The following is an 18,606-nucleotide window of genomic DNA, read 5'->3' as shown; positions in this document are numbered from 1 at the left end:
CTGCTGTTCGTGCATTGTGGAATAGAAGGATGAGATACAGAGTTTGTTAACATTCTAGGTGTTTCTTAGATTTTGAGGTATGCGAACAGGAAAATTGATAGCATTTGAAGTTACAAACTTTGCAACATTTTACTTCAAATTATGCTTAGCCCCAGATTTTAAATATTTATTGTACAAGACAAATGAGCCATTCACTCTTCCCAGATGTCTCAAGAGCTCGCCCTCGAAAGTAAGCCCTTAATTTGAAGGCCCTGGTAAATCTGAAATTGAACACAAAACAATATTTTCGTCTCAATTCACAGTGTGAATCCTTCAAAAATCGCAGCTAGACTGAAATGTGTGCTTCGGATAGAGGTTCCGCATTCCAAATGATGGCGCACAGGACATGTGAAAAGATCATTTTTAAAAATAATTTGGTATAATTTAAACGCATGCTATCGCTCTTTCTGACCTGCGGCTCTTGGGCGGGGCTGACTGCAGCAGCGGGCAGGGGTGTGCCTCCCGCCCCCCCCCCAGGACTGTAATTGCCCCACAGGCAGCAGCACAGGCCTTCCAACTGAGTAGGGGGGCATGTACTGATACCTGAATAGGGCTGGTCCTAGGACCGGAAGGTAAAACCACCTGGGGAAAAGGTAGAATATTATTTGTCCCCAAGGTGGTGTTACCTCTCGGCGATCCCTTGCCACATGAGGTGATGGCCTAATCTACTGCTGACAGTGTGACAGGAAGGGTTACATGGGCTCTAACTCAAGTGGGTACATGAGCCTTTGTGCTTTCTCTCTGGGTAGTAGAGACAGTTATAGATCTGGTTGTGGAGAGGCTGGAGCCTCATCACCCTTGGTCCTTGTGGCATTGCACTGGCTGCACTAATGAAAATGGATAAGCTGCATTGATTGGATATTTACACGAGCTGTAAGTTTCAGGGCGTATTTACAAGCCCCTTGCGCTGCTGGTGCGTCACGTTTTATGTGATAAAAAGTGATGTACTGGTGATGCAAGGGGCTTGCAAATGATCCCCTTAGTCTCTTGGGGGCATATTTACAAGGAGTTAAGTCCACCAAAACGTCAATTTTTCCAACCCTCTGGTGGCGTTAAGTCCTTTGCCCTATTTACAATGTGGCATTAAGTCTCTTAATGTGATTAAACACCGCCTTGTAAATAATGCCCCTATTCATGCAGCACTTAGCGTAAAAGGGGCGTGCAATGGGTGTTGCAGTAGGCGTTCCGCCGCCACACCTATACGTTTTTTGCGCTGCTCCATATTAACAAGGCATGGGGTTGCACCAAGGTATACCTGGTTTTAAGCAGGTGGTGCAATGAGAAATGTTTCATTATTTTGCTCTTTCCATATGTGCTGCATAGAAATAGAAAATCGCCTGATAAGATTGTGTATGTGCAGGAAGGTGTCCCTTCCTGCACATAAGCAATCCCCCCTGCAGCGCAGGCACCCTTGCAGCATGGCACATGGGTGCCTGTGCTGGCGCTAGGCAGCTTCTTTAGCACCAGCACTAGGGGAAACGCAGGCGTACACTGCATTCTTGTAAACACAGCGCTTCCCTGCGTTTTGAAACTGATGGAGTGCAGCGTTACCAATTTTAGCGTAACACTGCGCTCTGCCATGTTCTAGTAAATATGCCCCATGGTCTGTTCATTTTCTTTCTCCCTACATCTTTCGTTTGTGCAATTCAGCTCAGAGCTGTGCTATTTTATTTGAATCCACAGTCAATAAAAATACTTTTTTTTAAAGTTCTAATAGGCACAAGATTCTGAGGCATAAAAAGTACAGGACACTGAATATCTTAGATATAAATATTGTTTTTATGTCTCAAATGTGCCTTGAGAAATACATTTGGTTGAGCTGCATTTTTATTATTTAATTAAATGTCCCTTTGAGTTTGGATTGCTGTTCTACAAGATGTATCAAACTATTCCATTGGCCTGGCTAATGAAGCAGAAAAATTTGACAAAGAACATATTGTGTTCAATTCATTCTTACTATCATTTGCATTGTATTAATGCGTAATTTAGCTGCACTCGAATGTGATTCTCTGTCTTCTACCCCACCCGTGCTTGAGAAAAAAGGCAAAGCGTAAAAAGGTAAAAAAATATAATAAAAAAAAGCAATACAGAGAAAAATGTCAGCATTACCTGTGTCTGTAAGTTCCCCGCAGCTGAAGTGAAGCGTCTGTTGCTGTCTGAGTCCATCCATCCCCAAGCGGCCGACAGGAGGACCCCAAGCAGAATGAGATGGCCACTTCTTGATTTCATTATTGCCAGTCTGTAGAGGACAAGATGGAAGCCATCAAGTCAAATCATCTGAGGCGCACACTCCGCAGTTTCAAACACCTCAACGCGTTCCTACTGCCTAAATGAGATATTAAAAGATATCTGCCACCTCTACTGCCGGGTGTTGCACACAGCATTTGCGAGAGCAGGTGTGCTCTGTTTTGCAGAAAAAATTCAAATAGTTCTTCGTCATTTAAAGATCATGGCAACACAATTATATGGAAGAAAGTAATGCATCTTATTACTTGCCATTCTTAAACAAATAGTGTCTATGTTGGGAAATTCATGAAAGTTGATTTTCACATACTCTATATTTAGTGGAATAAAGGGACAGCAAAAGAGAGGGGTGGACACGTGAAGAGACTAAAGAAGGAGCACTAAAGTGAAGCAGAAACAAGAAGAGTGCGGGATAGACAGGAGATGGTGCAAAATGAGTGTTAGTTGAAGGGGTTGGCCTTGCAGGAGTGGGAACTGGGATAAGAGTGGAGCAAGAAGTTAACAAGACAAGATAAATGAATCCATAACCTGGAAGTTACATTGCTGTAAAGCATTCTTGAAGAAAACATTATTTCCCAGTTTCAATGTCTTTTCTTTCAAACATATGAAACAGACATTAAAAGTGTAAACATAATAAAGGGTAAAAATGCAGCTCGATATCAACTGATCCAATTGAGAATATTTACTACACCAGAGTCCTCCTGCATAAAATAGGCAGAACCAGTGGTGAGATGTGCCTTCGCACCTGTGGTCAGAGGGGTACCTTCCTCAACACATTATGGGAGTGCCCGAACAAAAATTCAGGCTTTCTGGGAGTGAGTAACACAAAGGTTAGAAGATGCCACTGGAATACATATAGAGGTGCAGGCACCGCATGGAACCTCTGGGAATATGGAGAGAATTAGATGCAACCTTATATAGGAAGCTACTGATCAATTTGGGCTACATACTGGCAAAAAGAGAAGCCACACTCAAATGGGGTAACAGTACAAACCTGAAACTGAGTGACTGGGACCAAGAGTTGAACAGCTGTTGTATTAGAGAACAAATGATATACAAGGGTAGAGAATGCTGCAAGAAACTTTAAAAAATATGGGACGGGTGGTCCATGGAGGGCTAGAGGCACAGGGGGCTAGAGAATGAGAGAAAGAGACTGGAGTCAAGTGAAAGTCAGATCTATGAGGAGACAAATCTGTGATTAATCCACGGACAATAAGCCAAAGAAGAAAGCTCTGCAAACAAATCAAGATATACCTTGCCACAATTTACAACAAATGTAATGCGACTCTGTGTGAGAGAAAAGGTAGGGAGGCAGAAGGGAAGTATGGGTAACATTAGTCACTTGTTTGACAGTTTTGTGCTTAATGCAAACAAATAAAATATTATTTTAAAATTTTAGACTGGCATTTGAACAGACCAGTGGATGTAGAGGGCTGACAGAAAGCCAATCTAAGCATATTCATTCGTAAGTATTTTCATTATGCGTTTTGGATAAAAAGAGGATAGTAAGAGAGCTTCAGCAGTCTTTATGCCAGACATAAAAAAAAACAAAAAAAACTGAGGGGGATATTCTCAAGGACCGGCAATACCTATCGCAAACGCCAGTTAGCGGCAGTTTTTTGACCGCCGCCTAACCATGAAAACTATCGCCATGTTAGCGGTGTATTCACAAGCTACCGCTACATGGCAATAGTAACAGGGAACGCCAGCAAAAATTGCTGCTAACATCAGCGCGATAGCGATAGGAAAACCGGCGTTAGCGGGCGATAACCACCGATAGGCCCATTAGCGGCAAAAAACTCATGTTAGTCAGCCCAACGCAAGTTTTTTTGCCTCTAATGCAAAAAACAGAGTGTCAGTAAACCTCTAATATAAAATAGGCACAAAAAACAATAAAATGCAGAATGGAGCAGCCAGGACCAAGTGCAGCACACATCAACAACCCTACAAGCCAGCCAACATCCAGGATGACCAGGATGAGAGACTTGATGCCTCGCTGGACCTGCGCCTGGAGCCTGGATGCCTCGCTGGACCTGTGCCTGGAGCCTGGATGCCTTGCTGGACCTGCGTCTGGAGCCTGGATCCCTCACTGGACCTGTGTCTGGAGCCTGGATGCCTTGCTGGACCTGCGTCTGGAGCCTGGATGCTCTCCTGGACCTGCATCTGGAGCCTGGATACCTTGCTGGACTTGCACCAGGGGCCTGGATGCCTCGCTGGACCTGCTTCTGGAGCCTGGATGCCTTGCTGGACCTGCAACTGAGACCTGGATGCCTCGCTGGACCTGCGTCTGGAGCCTGGATGCCTTGCTGGACCTGCATCTGGAGCCTGGAGTGGGATGTGGAGGAGCTGTGGAGTCGATGAGCCATGGCAGAAGACATTGAGGCGCGACGATCGCCCGTACCTGGTGGTGAAGTCTGGCAGGTCGCATGGAGACACATTGCTGACCTGTGTGAGAAGACCGCCTTGTGACCCTTGGAGATGTTAATGGTAGAGGCGCTCCAGCGCACCAATGTAGTGAGGTCCGCATCGCATACTACGATTCACCACTACACCGGGGTGCACGAAGGGGATTCCCAACGGTGTGTGCCATCTCCCTGCATCACAGGCCCCATGATGTTGGACTGACCGTATGCTGTTGAGGGTGATGCCCCTGTGCTATGCCAAACTTGTGTGGGGGTGAGCACTGCAACTTCACAGCTAAGGGGGTCCTGCTGCATCAACTGCATCGGGAGGTTCACCAGCGGACTAGGCAGTGACTGCTGTATCCAGCCCACTGAAATCACACCTGGCTGAGGCTCCTGCTGGCTGAGTCACAGATTTGGAGAGAGTGCAGGGGATTGCACCACAGTGTCAATGTACAGGTAAGGAGAAGGTGGGACACATAGCGCAGGAGGGCCGGGGGACGAGTCGCTCAGGCCTATCACATAAAGATGATGTATCCCCAGTGGCGGCACTTCTGCAACGGTGGAAGAGCGTTGCCCTACTGCCCCAAGCAGTGCAGAAGAAGAACAATCATCACACAAAGATGACTCAATCAACCAATCAATCAGGGGATTTGTAAGTGCGCTACTCACCCATGAGGGTCTCAAGGCGCAGAGGGGGGAGTTTGCAGATCTGTTAGCCGAAGAGCCATGTCTTGAGGGTCTTCCTGAAGGTGTTCAGGGAGGAGGTCCGTCTGATGTTTGCATGTAGCTTGGTCCAGGTCTTGGCCGCAATGTGGGAGAAGGATCTTCTGCCTACTCAGGCTCTGTGGATGCACGGGGTTTCAACCAGTGCAAGGTTGGCAGATCGGAGGTTTCTTTCTTTTGGGTACGTGGAAGTTGATTCTGTCATTGAGGTATTTGGGTCTATTGTTTTGAAGGCAAATGCGATGTAAAGGCACCTGCGTTGTCGGATTTGCGTTGTTGACGATGCACCGTCTCCTGTGTCAAAGGCAACCCATAGGCTACGCCATTTGCGTCTGTCTGCCCCTGGACCACGCTCTGCACCAAGGAGCCTTCTTCTTGGACACTCCACCACTACAACGCCAGCAGCCTCCTCACCATCAACCCTTGACGCCACCTCACCTGCCAGGACCAACCTCTGCAACAGACTGGACATCGCCATCACTGACGGGTGCAGTATCACCCGCAAGGAGCACCCCGACCATCAAGGAGGAGGCATTGCCATCACCTACAGAAGCACAATCCGACTGTCCATGCACTCAAATGACCGAAGGGTAACCATGGACCACCTCAACTTCCAGATCCGGACCAAGCCCTAGCACATCCTCTGCTGCACCCTCACATGCAGGCCCCCAGGGCCATGGCCCCCCATTCTCCAATATAATTGTAGACCTCATTTCACCCCAGGGTCTCCCACCCATCGACGACATCCTACTTGGTGAATTCAAGTTCCACCTGGACAACCCCAGTGACCAGGACACCACCCCCTCCTGGAGAAGGTCCCCTACATCAGATGCAAGCAGCAAGTCACCTCAACAAGCCACATAGCAGGACACACGGTCGAGGAGGTCACCTCCGTCAGCAGGAAATCCAACTACAGCCACAACACCGGACTCTCCTGGACCGACCATCATTGGTAACATCACATCTTCACCTTGCCCACTGGACGCCACCGCCATCATCGCACCCCGTCGCAGCTGGATCATGGCCACCGAAGAGCATTTCGTCCACTCCCACCACAACAACAACACTCCATCAATGCTCCCAAACCATGACACCGCAGCACGCAACCACCACCGATAGATCTCCAGTAGCACTGACATTCTGGCACCCCTCATGAACGGCACTGTGTCAGTACCTTCAGCCTGCCTGATGGCAGGCATGAGGGTGATGCAGTGCCACAGAGATAGGCTGGCCTCATGCATTGCTGGAGTTGCATCATGGTTGTGACACGACTGCAGCAATGTGTGACTTTAGCGCAGAGAGATACATCAGGATTCCTGACATATCTGTCATTACTTGCGTCATTGAGCACTGTCCAGTGAATACAGTGCATACATTCTGTCGCAAGAAGGGAGTAGTGAGAAGTGTTGCAACGCTGTCTTGTTGCATCGCTGCAACACTTTTCATGAATGGGGCAGAGGAATGCGTACTATAATATTGATGGTGCGCATTCCCGCACTGTAGTTTTGTTGCAGTACAGCACTGCAACATTGCTTGCAGCGCTGTCCAGCACCAATACATGCTGAGATGTGGCCCCAAGCATTATCCCCATTTTAAAGACCAGCTATTTTCTGGTCTTAAGTAACTTCAGAACTTCAAAGATCCCCTTCTGAATATGGAGTAGTGGGGTTTGCGGGCGTTTTTGCACGGGAACGCCTCTCCTGCATATAATTATCGCTAACAGAAGTAGCGATCTTTACAACTTTCGCCTATAAACTGTAGCCAAAGGCTGTTAGCAACAGCTTGGTAATAGGACGCTAAAATTATCGCCGCATTATCGCCAGAAAAGTGCCACTAATACGGCGATAACTCCTTGAGAATATTCCCCTGAATCCGACCTTACGTCTTCTCACTATATCAACAACCTGCATGCCCCTATCATCTTCAATCCACACCCCACCAAGCTAAATGATTAATTTCGCCCAATCATGTGGTCATGAAGTCACTAGGTCAACTGATTAACTCCAAACACAACCATAAGGATCCTACTTGACAAATGATTTCAGGAAACACTTTTTTGTGTGTAGCACCATATCTGGTCTCCACTAACCCTGGGCGAAGCACTACGCTATGCTTGCGTAGTTTGCGCTACTTCGCACTACGCGAATTGCACGTAGCACAGTGCAAACACGCGTAGCGTAGCAACGCGGTCATTTTTTGCTTGCTCGCGGTCCTCAACGTCAAGTTGTCGACCGCGAGCGAGCAAAATGACATTCCGGCAAGACTTTTTCCTCGTTCGCGATCAGCAACATCAAGTTGCCGATCGTGAGCGTGGAAAATAAACCTCCCGGCGAGATTCTCAACGCGGGGAGGTCATGTTTCTCATTGTGAGTGGTCGCGTATGCTCGCGGCCGCTCGCGATGAGAAACTACCATTCCGCGTTGAGAAAGCTGCAGCTCGAGTAGAAATCTACTCGAGCGGCAGAAAACGACCGCTTGCACTGTGCAAGATGCTGTTTGCGAAGCTTGCACAGTGCAGACAAGCATCCGGCACTGTGCAAGCATCGCAAACAGCATTTTGCACAGTGCACTACGCAGTTTGCACAGCTACGCATAGCTCGCGTAGTGCGAAGTGCACTTCGCGCAGCTACGCGTAGCGCTACTACGCAAACTACGCCCAGGGTTAGTCTCCACTGTGATGGATTTTTCTGACTTGGTGCGTGCGTATGTTTAACAGGCTACACCCTTTCACCTCAATGAAAAACACAATTTTACTAAGAAGGAAGTATTGGCCAGATATAATAAGCATTTTCACAGTTGCAAACACTTGCAGTCATTGTTTGAGAGCAATCAAATGAATTTTTTATGTACTATTGCCATATTGGAAGTCAGTAAACCTTTTCAACTTTTAAAAAGGCTTTATGAATGGATGCCAATTAGCAATGTGGAAGAGGGTTTTAGTAGGCATCCGTTCCAAATTGCAAATCGGTATGTGATGTAGCAATAGTTTTATACCTTAATCTGGTCGCAAAGCATTGAAAAATTACAGACATGAGTAGGGATGTTTAATTTATTCACAAAAGGGAAGAGGTCCCCTTAGAATTTCTTTCCCTTTGTGAATCTTAAAAAAAAGTTTGTTTGGATTAGCTGTGCTCCAGGAGACCACTGACAAATCTGAAACACTCTTTAAAAAAGAAAAAACTAAAATGTATTTTTTTTTTGAGGTGTACATAAACACAGTTCCATTTGCTCTAAGGAAAACGGGCTGCAGTTTTTTAAAAAAAGTTTTCTTTATTGAGTGGTAATCACAGACATGGTAGTATGCTGCCCTTAGCAAGCAACAATCTCTGTGATGGCCTCCAATCAGAATGAGCTGTGATCTGTGACATACGTCTTTAATACTTAGGAATAGGTTGAATTGTGACCCACTCTAATTCATAATTTTATGAACCAACCTATTAATGCATAGGTCAGTTCATGATATTATTCATTGGTCCCCAAATTACTGGTCATAAATAGTGATCAGGTTTTTACGACCAGCTCCTTGTACACCTGACCCTTGTCCTTAGCCTGGCATGTAGGGCTGTTTATAAAGGTATTATTTTGTTTAAATTCTTACATATGCAGACAGCACTTGGTAAAAACGTCTGTGCTACTCTGAAATGAGGTGTGGAGGAATATATTCATTTCTGTCCGTGTATGTCTTTCTGCGATTGTCTGGGCCTTGATATCATGCAGACTCACAAATACCCACTTTCAAGTCTGTTAACCTACAACAGTATAAACACGTTTTCAAGCTTCCTGTGGAATGGAGCAGCAGCAAATAAGGACAGCTGCATATTAAATATATTGCCTGGAATTTTCCTAGCAGAGGAGGTATATTAAAGGCCCTTGAAGATGATAATTACCCCAGAGATCAGGCCATTTTTTCACATGGGCCACTTCAGACCACTTCAGACCACTACCTTCAAACACAAGACGTGGATGCCAACCATGTTTTATCTGACAATTCATCTCTACTTTGAGGTAGTGGGAAGGTAGGATGAATACAGTCTGAACTCAGTTGCTAAAATATTGTGGGCCTTGATTTTTGACAAGTAGAACTGTTGTAAAAAGGTAGTAAAGAGTAGGTTCATGATTATAGTAAAGAAGAATTGGTGACTTGATTGTTTCAAAAATTGCAACAATGGGGTTCAAAAAGATAACTGTAAAAGGCAGAATATAATTAGAATACTGCTTGCTCTAAAGGTAATGAAACTACCAGAGACTATTCTAAACCTTTCAACATGACCAGACACCAAACAAAAAACAAATCGCCCAAAAAACTGGAACACGCAAAAAAGGTCAACACTTCTTTGGACAAAATAGGGCTTCCCTGCACGATACATTACAAACCTCTTAATAGTAAGTTATTCCTAAAAATACTATGCAACTGATCACCAGACTGAGTGCAAGGATGTTCTTCAAACATTTCAAGTTCCAAAAGGAATAAAAACTACAGAGGCACCTTCGTGAATTTCATTGCTTTGCTTTGTCTTTCTGTCCCCGGTAGAGACATCTTTATTAATGTATCTGCTTTTGTCTGTCTGTGTCTCAAGCAAAATATAAAACTTAAAAAACAGTATGGTAAGTATTCTGACACCATATTAACAACCGCATTAAAATGAAGTGGCTTTTTACATGTACAATAAAATAAGTTTCAAAGGTAGCGCGGGGGAACTTGTGTTCCTTGCATGGTATTTAGATGATTGGTATCGTCCTTAAACTAGATTAATACACGTAAAAAGACACGTCATTTTAATGCGGTTGTTAATATGGTGTCAGAATACTCCAGTTTAAGGACGATACCAACCATCTAAATACCATGTAAGGAAGAGAAGTTCCCCTGCGCTTCCTCTGAGACGTATTTTATTGTAACTTTGTTCTTACAATGTTACCGAGATATTAACAAGTAAGGGTATAAAAAGAAGGTATTAGAAGTTAAGTGCCGAATGCATGGCTTAATGATACTCTTGATGCAAAGAACAACCATTTAAATTGGTTACATCCTGTCCCTGGCCGCCTGTCATTCCTCCCAGTTTGATACAAAGGGTAATAATATTTGACAATATTATCCACCTCCAACAGGCAATTCAAGTAGTGCCATGAGCGAAAACATGCCTATTATGATAAGATTACTGCACTGTGCTTTGATTGCTGTTTCCACAGACCCTTACAGCTAGACGTTACCATATTTGAACGCAATAACTTTCATGGTCAGTCGTGCTAAAATATTAGGAAACTGGTAAGCCAGTTGTAACTTGAGGCATCTGTCCCAAAGCTTAAACATATACTAAGACCATTGTGTCCACTGATGTGCTTGTAAAGACAAATATGGGTATGTGTCTGTATGTCCGGATAGTTCTACAGCATACACTACATGAGCAAAATCAGAGTTCTGTACAAGAAGGTTTAGGAGACAAACTGAGACTGTGTATAGTAAGGATGGTGATATACATTTGCATTATAGAATTACATTACATGTAGCATGTGTACAATTTGCACTGAATGCAGGATTAAAACCCATGCTTCCAGGTCCAACCGCGGCAAATAAACCCCTAAATTTCGTCTTCTCCTCCTGTACTTAGATGTACTCAAATGAAAACAATAGTGACATTTCCATATCATGAAAAGAAATGTGCATGGGAAACACAGTAGCTCAAAACTCTTAAGTGACATCCTCACTTGACCTTTAACCAGTGTGTGATCTTTAACCCTTGTGGTGGTAATGCCACGATAGGGTGGTGGTGAGGACATGTACAACAGAGGTTGTCCCCATTCTCAGCTCCTATGCTGCCATGGTACACATCTTCCTTATCGTGATATCTGGCTGTCACATCATCAGGCCTGGAGGGATGCAGAGAAATCGAGGTAAAGAACAATGTTTCAAGACTAATGTTTCTGAAATTCTGTTAACAATTCCTGCCAGTCCAGACCATGTATATAATCAAATGTCACTTACAATGAGTGTTTTCAGCTGCAGGTGTTCCAGACACAACTGTTCATTATCTGTAGATATTTGTCTGGAAGGTGCGATAGAATTTGTCATTAATCGCACACAAAAGATCAGGTGCCTCAGAACAGAAATCAATGAAAATTGATGTATACTAACACATTTAAAAAATGATTAGCTGCATTGATTGGATGTCTACTGACAACAACTTCTACAATACCCGCGGGGCACAAGTGCGCAGCTACTATTTGACAGACACTCAAAATCCACTAGTGTGTCAGCTGCTGTTGATATATATCTAGCAGCACACAATATAGACAAATAGCTATAATACCACTTAATTAACCAAAGTGACACAATGAAGATGACCTTGCTAAAAGAGAATATGATATTGAGGCTTTTAAAAACCTGCAGATTCTTTTGAAGACTTTGAGGCAATATTTAGGGTTTGGCAGATGGGGTTCTTCGTCACAAACTTTGCACATGCTTCCTCTGCCATATTATAAGCACATTATAGGCTATACCACTTGAATATGGTTGACGAGATATACGCCATGTTTTGGGAGAGTACCCTGATGGCCAAACTGTAAATAAGTGAGCCCAATATATTTATAAGAATGCATGGAGTATGGTTGGTAGTTCTATCCTCAGCTGCCTAGTCCATATACAACTTTCTGTTAGGCGGATCTACTGCATCAGTCCAGAAAAAGTAGTTACTCTGATCATATACATCCTCTATGCTGTCCCATAATAAGGATCCATTTTGCAGCTGAAGATAACAGGATCTTTCCAAAAGGCAGGGCCACCACGTCTCATGGCAGTCCAATTTAGGGATAATGATCTACTGACTTCAGGAGGAGCAATTGCTGACATGGAACAACTTTTGTTACACAGTAAAATCCTTCTGGCAAAAGTGTTGTCAACGAAGACCTGTACAAAAGGAATGAAAGTAACAATTAACAGTTTACGGATTTACTGAGGACCTTTTCTGTCACACAACACTTGGAGGATTACAACCGCTAGAGTATGGAAGCTCAGGATGTACTTTTTGTCTTCAACAATGAACTTGCAGTACCGTAATGGAGGCAGGATATATTGGAGGCCATGATCGGAGTGGTATTCAGACAAAATATCGAAATTTAAATATCGACCTACAGAAATGTCGAGTTGTAAATAACTTAAGGTATAAATTATAATGAAGTAATACATCACTTTTAAATAATATTAATTATTTAATTGATGGTTATTAATGTTAATTGTATAATTACTTTTTTAAATTTAAGTTTTAGGTGTAGGTTGTTGGTTTTGTAGGGGTATAGGGCGGGAAGCAAATTTATTATAATAATTATTATTTATTAATATAATTACTGAATTAATTGATAATTATGTAATTTATGTACATTTTTTTTATATTTTGTTGTTTTTCTATGGGTAAACGGTGTGCAAAAAGTTAATTATAGTATTTAATTAATGTCAATACATACATTTAATTGTTAATTTTTTTAATTGTGTAATCAAGATATTGTTTGTTATATATTAGGTGTCAGTTGAATTTGTAGGGGTAAAGGGCGGGGAGTTAATTACATCTATTAAATTTGTTATTCATTCATTATTACTAATTGTTTAATTGATAATTAATTATGTCAATATGGAAGTAACATTTTTTAAAAATATATATTAGGTGTGGGTTTTCTAAGGATACAGAGCGGGAAGGTAATCAAATATAATTAATTTACTAGTAGGTAATTATTAATAATATTTTAATTGATAAATATTTATGTATAAGTTTAAATAGTATATTTTAATGAATATATGTTAGGTATTTGTTGCGTATTTTGTATAGATATAGGATAGAAAGTTAGAAAATTGTGTTATTGGATTATATATGTTAATTGTGTTGTGCGTTTTTATTTGAAAAAGATAGTATTTATTTGTTATTACTACTTTGGGAATATAGGGGCCTGATTAGGATGGCGGTCAGACTGATGTCCGACTGCCATCCCTTGGGAAACGGGGCCGCCTGACTAGCTGTTGGTGGTCCCGCAACCGGTATCACAATGCGTCTTCAAGGCAGTCACAATGTTTATCTTTTGCATTGCGGCGTGTGCTGCGGGCTGCAGCAAATGCTGCAGTACAAAAGATACACTCTGTACATATCCCTGCAGTATGTGGCAGGCACCATGAGGTTCCTGCCACATGGTGCAGGGATATGTAGGGGGCTCCATAAGTGCCCCTGAGGGCTCATGTCGGAGGGCCAGGCCCCCAATGTCCCTTTCTGACACCCTTTTCATGGCGGGTAAACCGCCAGGAAACAGCTAGTGGAAACTGACATTGTAATACCTTCGGTGGTGCTTGAGCAGGCACAGCCACCATTGTAGGCATTACACTCCGTCTGACAGTGCATCGGGATCTTTGAGCCTATCAGATCCATGGTGGTCAGCCTATCCGACCACCAGCGAGCCGCCCGCCATCATAATAAGGCTGGCTGTAATGCAGCGTCCAATGGCGGTGGGACTGCCACTGATGGGCTGACAGTGGCGGTCTCACCGCTATCGCAATGAGACCCATAGTTTGATATTTTAAATATTATTATAATATTTGTATTAATTTATAATATGTAATAAAGATTGCAATAAATATGTAAGTTGTTGATTTTTAAACTGAAATTATATATAGAATTTTTCTATTTAATTATGAAAATAATGTTTTTAAATGTTTTAAATTTGTTCAAGTGAACTACTGTGTATTTAATGTTGCAGAGAGTTACTGGAGTGGGAATTGTAAATTTTACCCCTCCGCAATCCAACCTTTTCCCTACTGTTGCACTGACTGGAGTGGGAATAGTTAATTTTACTCCTCCACAATCCACAACTTTCCCTACTATTGCATTGACTGGAGTGAAAAGTAAACGTTACTCCTCTGCAACCCAATGCTTTCTTTACTGTTGCACTGACTGGAGTGTGAATAGTAAATTTTACCACTCCGCAATTGAACATTTTCCCTACTGTTGCACCGATTGGAGTGGGGATAGTAAGTTTTACCCCTCTGAAATCCTACACTTTCCCTACTGTTGCACTGACTTTAGTGGGGATAGTAGATTTTACCCCTTTGCAACCCAACACTTTCCCTACTGTTGCACTGAGTGGAGTGGGAATAGTACATTTTACCCCTATGAAATTCAATGCTTTCCCTACTGTTGCATTAATTTTAGTTGGAATAGTAATTTGTAGTTTTCCTGACTTTTTTGTACTGTTTTGTAAATTGAAGTGGCTATACTGTATGTTTTATTTGTGAATTTTATAGTTAGGGTTTTATTAATAAAATGTACATTATTATGTTTTTTTAGTTAAAATGTTAATATCTTTAATTAGAAATATTTTCTAAATGTAAAATATTTTTTTATAAATGTAACTGTTTATATTGTTTATTTTTGTATGTAAATAAATTGTTAAGTTAAAAAACAAAGAAATTATGTAATTGAGTATAAATATGTATATATATATATATATATATACATACATATACATATATATTGTTTTTTGTTATATTGTCATACAGAACTATATTAAATTATTGTGTAAATTAAAATGAGTGGCTTACTAATATTTTTAAATTGAATACATATATATAAAACTTTTTCATTTAGAAAAATAAAAATGGATAAGCACCAAGCACTTTATAATAACAAGGCGGGAAAGTGAAGGCATGTGTAGATGTTCTATATGTAAAAGGGCAGCTAAGAAACAGTAGGCACCTGCACTTTAATTTTAAAAAGGGAACTTTCCCTTTTAGGTGCAAATAAATATGTTTGTTGTTTGTACATTCATCTATGTATTCGAAACTGTTGTTTTTAATGACACCTTACTGATGAATTTATGCATTAGCATTGAAGAACCTGTTTCAAAATGGCGCCTATATTTGCCAAAATGTACTGCCTTGGGTGGAAATTAATTTACGGGATCGTAGATTATGTGTAGTTAAAGCTGAGAAAAATGGCGATCTGTGTCGTGGACAACGCTGCGTGAAGCGGTCGAAAAGCATAAATATCGTCATACTACAGTAAAATAATCTGAGTGAAAACCCTTTGGAGTGTCGGCTCGATTCTGTAAGGAGAGAGAGGAGTGGTGAACGAATATGTATATACAAGAACAAGACCTCTTGAAGGTTGAAATGCGTTGTGGAAGAGGTGCGTTGCAACAAGTAAATACTTACACACTGCAATTTGGGTTCGTTCTCGGCCTTATCCTTTCAAATGGATGCTGTGTGGCGAAGTTCTGTGATAGATTTTATATATATATATATATATATATATATATATATATATATATTCACTGAAAAAACCATAGGTTTCACACACGTTATAGTTAGGAATTAGCATTTAAAAACCTTGCAAATTCACTTAAAAAACCATAGGTTTCACACATGTTATAGTTAGCTGGACATTTCACTCGTGAAAAACCATTGAAATTCCCCCGTTATAGTTAGTGCAGGCAACTATAACTCACGCGACCGCAATCCTCTGCTGATGACGTCAGATATTACATCACTGTATTTAGACACTTATTTACCCATGTCTTCTTCCATTAATTTTTAGCTATACATATATTACAAATATTTTTTTTTCAGAAAGACACATATGTCATCAGTGATGTATTATCTGACGTCATCAGCAGAGGATTGCGGTCGCGTGAGTTATGCAAGGTTTTTTAAATGCTAATTCGTAACTATAACGTGTGTGAAACCTATGGTTTTTTCAGTGAATTTGTACGGTTTTTTAAATGCTAAGTTATGTATTTTTTTTTTTTTTAAGGTTTTTCACCGTGCGCGTAACGTACGCAGTTCGTGGAATTTTTTCGTTTCTACCGTCGCGCACGCTACGCGTACTCCGCGATTTTTCGCAAAAAAATTAAAGGAAATTTTGGCCCTTGGAGGTCCTTCTGGGACCCCCTGACAAAGGCTAGGGGGTCAGGAACTGTCCACCCTGCCCCCTTTTCTCGTTCTCCACCTTTGTTTTTCACCCCCTCAGACTGCGAGAGACAAAATGGCGGCCGACACTTCCTGGTTTAGACCGATTCGAATGTTTACTAAGATATAACAACCAATCAGAATTGCACGGTGCGCGCTTACAGATATATATATGCTTTTAAATGCTATTTTCTCAGGAAATACTGAACAGATTTACACCAGACCTGCAAAAGGCACATCCCTGACCTGAGGACTACCTCTCTGCCAAATTTCAAGTAATTCTGTTCAGCCGTTCGGGCTGTAGCTTGGACTAAAGGTCCTATGGAAAAATGCATGGGGAAAACGCGTTTTGGGACCCCCCCATTTTCTCAGCCCCCGCTTGACGAATCCCCCCGAGACTTTCATTTTGAAAATTTCGCGAGGATTCGTCAATCGGCGCCAAAGTTATTCCAAATAGAATGTTGCGGATTTCCTATGGAAACACGATCCTAACTATAACTATCTACTGGCGACCGCCAGTAGATAATATATATATATATATATATATATATATATATATATATATATATATATATATCGGAAAGTTCAAATCCCTGCTACTTCCACTCAACGGCGGCGAAGAAGGAAACTCGGACCCCGCTGGACTTCAGGTAAGATGTTTTTATTGCAGATCACAACCCACACACGACGCGTTTCGGGCCTCAAGAGCCCTTGATCACATGCAAATTAACCCTTCACTTTCCGCTTTTAAGTGTGTTTTGAGTGTACCACCCACTTCCCCTAGTTCCGTGTCACATGGTAATAGACAAGGTAGAAAGACTTACGATGGGCGCTAGTGTAAGCTAACTCCATTATAGGAATATGTTTACATGTAAGTCTTGATTCACATATATGTTTTTTTGTATTCTTTTACATATTTGTATCATGCAATCAATACAATTACAGGATAAATCCCTGGAATTATAAAATAGAGCAACAATATAAGTTTAAAAACGAATTCTCTAACTGGATAAATCCAGTACCATGGCTGAAAAAGAAAGTGCATAAGTGCAATAGCAGCGAGAAGGACAATATTAATGTGCAAAATGTGCAAAAAAGTGCAAGAAATGGTGCAAAATGCGCAAAAATATTTCATTATACAGTGCTTAATAAATATGTAAACAATCACGAATATTGATAACAGTAAAATTCCATTTTTGTATAGAGACATATTTTAAAATACTGTTAAAAAGCATATACTGTAAGATTGCACATATTCAAAAAAAAACTATATTCTTTGTTTTTTATATATCAATGCTCCAAAAACCCTACCCAGTCCGGGAAGGATACCAGCACTCACGGGGTTTTTTCAAGTCACAGTGGTGGTTTGTATATATATATCTACATATATATATATATATATATATATATATATATAGTTAAATGTATGTATTATCGTTTTTTGTCAAATAATTCTTAAATCAATAAAATACATGTAATTTTTATTATATTACTGTTACTCTTAAATATATTTAATAGTTATTTATGTTTTATATATATAAAAAATGATATTTTGACTACTATTTTAGTGACATCTATATTTTTGTTCAATATTTTTGTAATTAACATTATGAGTATAGACAATACATATTTTGTGTGATGTTTTTGTGTCAATAATTATGCAGGTGGATGTTAATGGCCTCAATATTCTGTCAGTGAACCAATCGGAGCTACGAAGCATAAATCGAGATTTTGCACCACAGATTGAACAGGAAAGGTGTGTCTGCACACATTTTTAACATTTCCAGAAGTCAATATCAAATTAAGAGAATGGGTATTGTAGAGGATATATACCTGTATGTGGAGGATTGTTTAGAGAGGGGGGAGGTCAATCAATTCTGGAAGTCAGATCTCAGGCTCCTAATTCATTGGTGTGGCTGAAAGACCGTAGCAATGTAGTCAGGAGCACACCAGACAAGGTACTTGTTAGTGATGCAAGTGGTGTCAGGAAAGCTCTGCCAAATTTGAGACTAGTTGTATTATTTTGTACCTTTCATAACTTGCTGAGGAATGTCCCTGGAATTACTACGTTTGAAATATTCTAATCAGGACCTAACTGTTGGTGAAGCAGAAAGAGGCGGTCTCTAGATATAGCAGGTGCAGTTTGTGAAACACATAACTTTAATAACTTCACCCAAAGTGCTTATGACTTGGGTGTGAATGTATTGTGAGGGAAACAAATCAATGAAAGGAGATTACACGAGCTGGGTTGGGTAATAAT

At 41.2% G+C, this 18,606-nt stretch overlaps 1 protein-coding gene across 1 annotated transcript in view; it reads right to left on the bottom strand.

The window, feature by feature from the left end:
• FSTL4 (follistatin like 4) overlaps positions 1 to 18,606 on the bottom strand; it is a 2,149,215-nt gene that overhangs the window by 2,083,899 nt on the left and 46,710 nt on the right. The window contains exon 2 of the mRNA XM_085618028.1: positions 2,149 to 2,278. Within this exon, the coding sequence (XP_085474154.1) occupies positions 2,149 to 2,268 (120 nt within the window). The 5' untranslated portion in view covers positions 2,269 to 2,278. The remainder of the gene's footprint in view (positions 1 to 2,148; positions 2,279 to 18,606) is intronic.

This window comes from Triturus cristatus, chromosome 7 (assembly GCF_964204655.1).
Source record: "Triturus cristatus chromosome 7, aTriCri1.1, whole genome shotgun sequence".
Taxonomy (NCBI): domain Eukaryota; kingdom Metazoa; phylum Chordata; class Amphibia; order Caudata; family Salamandridae; genus Triturus; species Triturus cristatus.
Note: the sequence above shows the minus strand (reverse complement) of the source record. Positions and strands in the feature narration are given on the sequence as shown.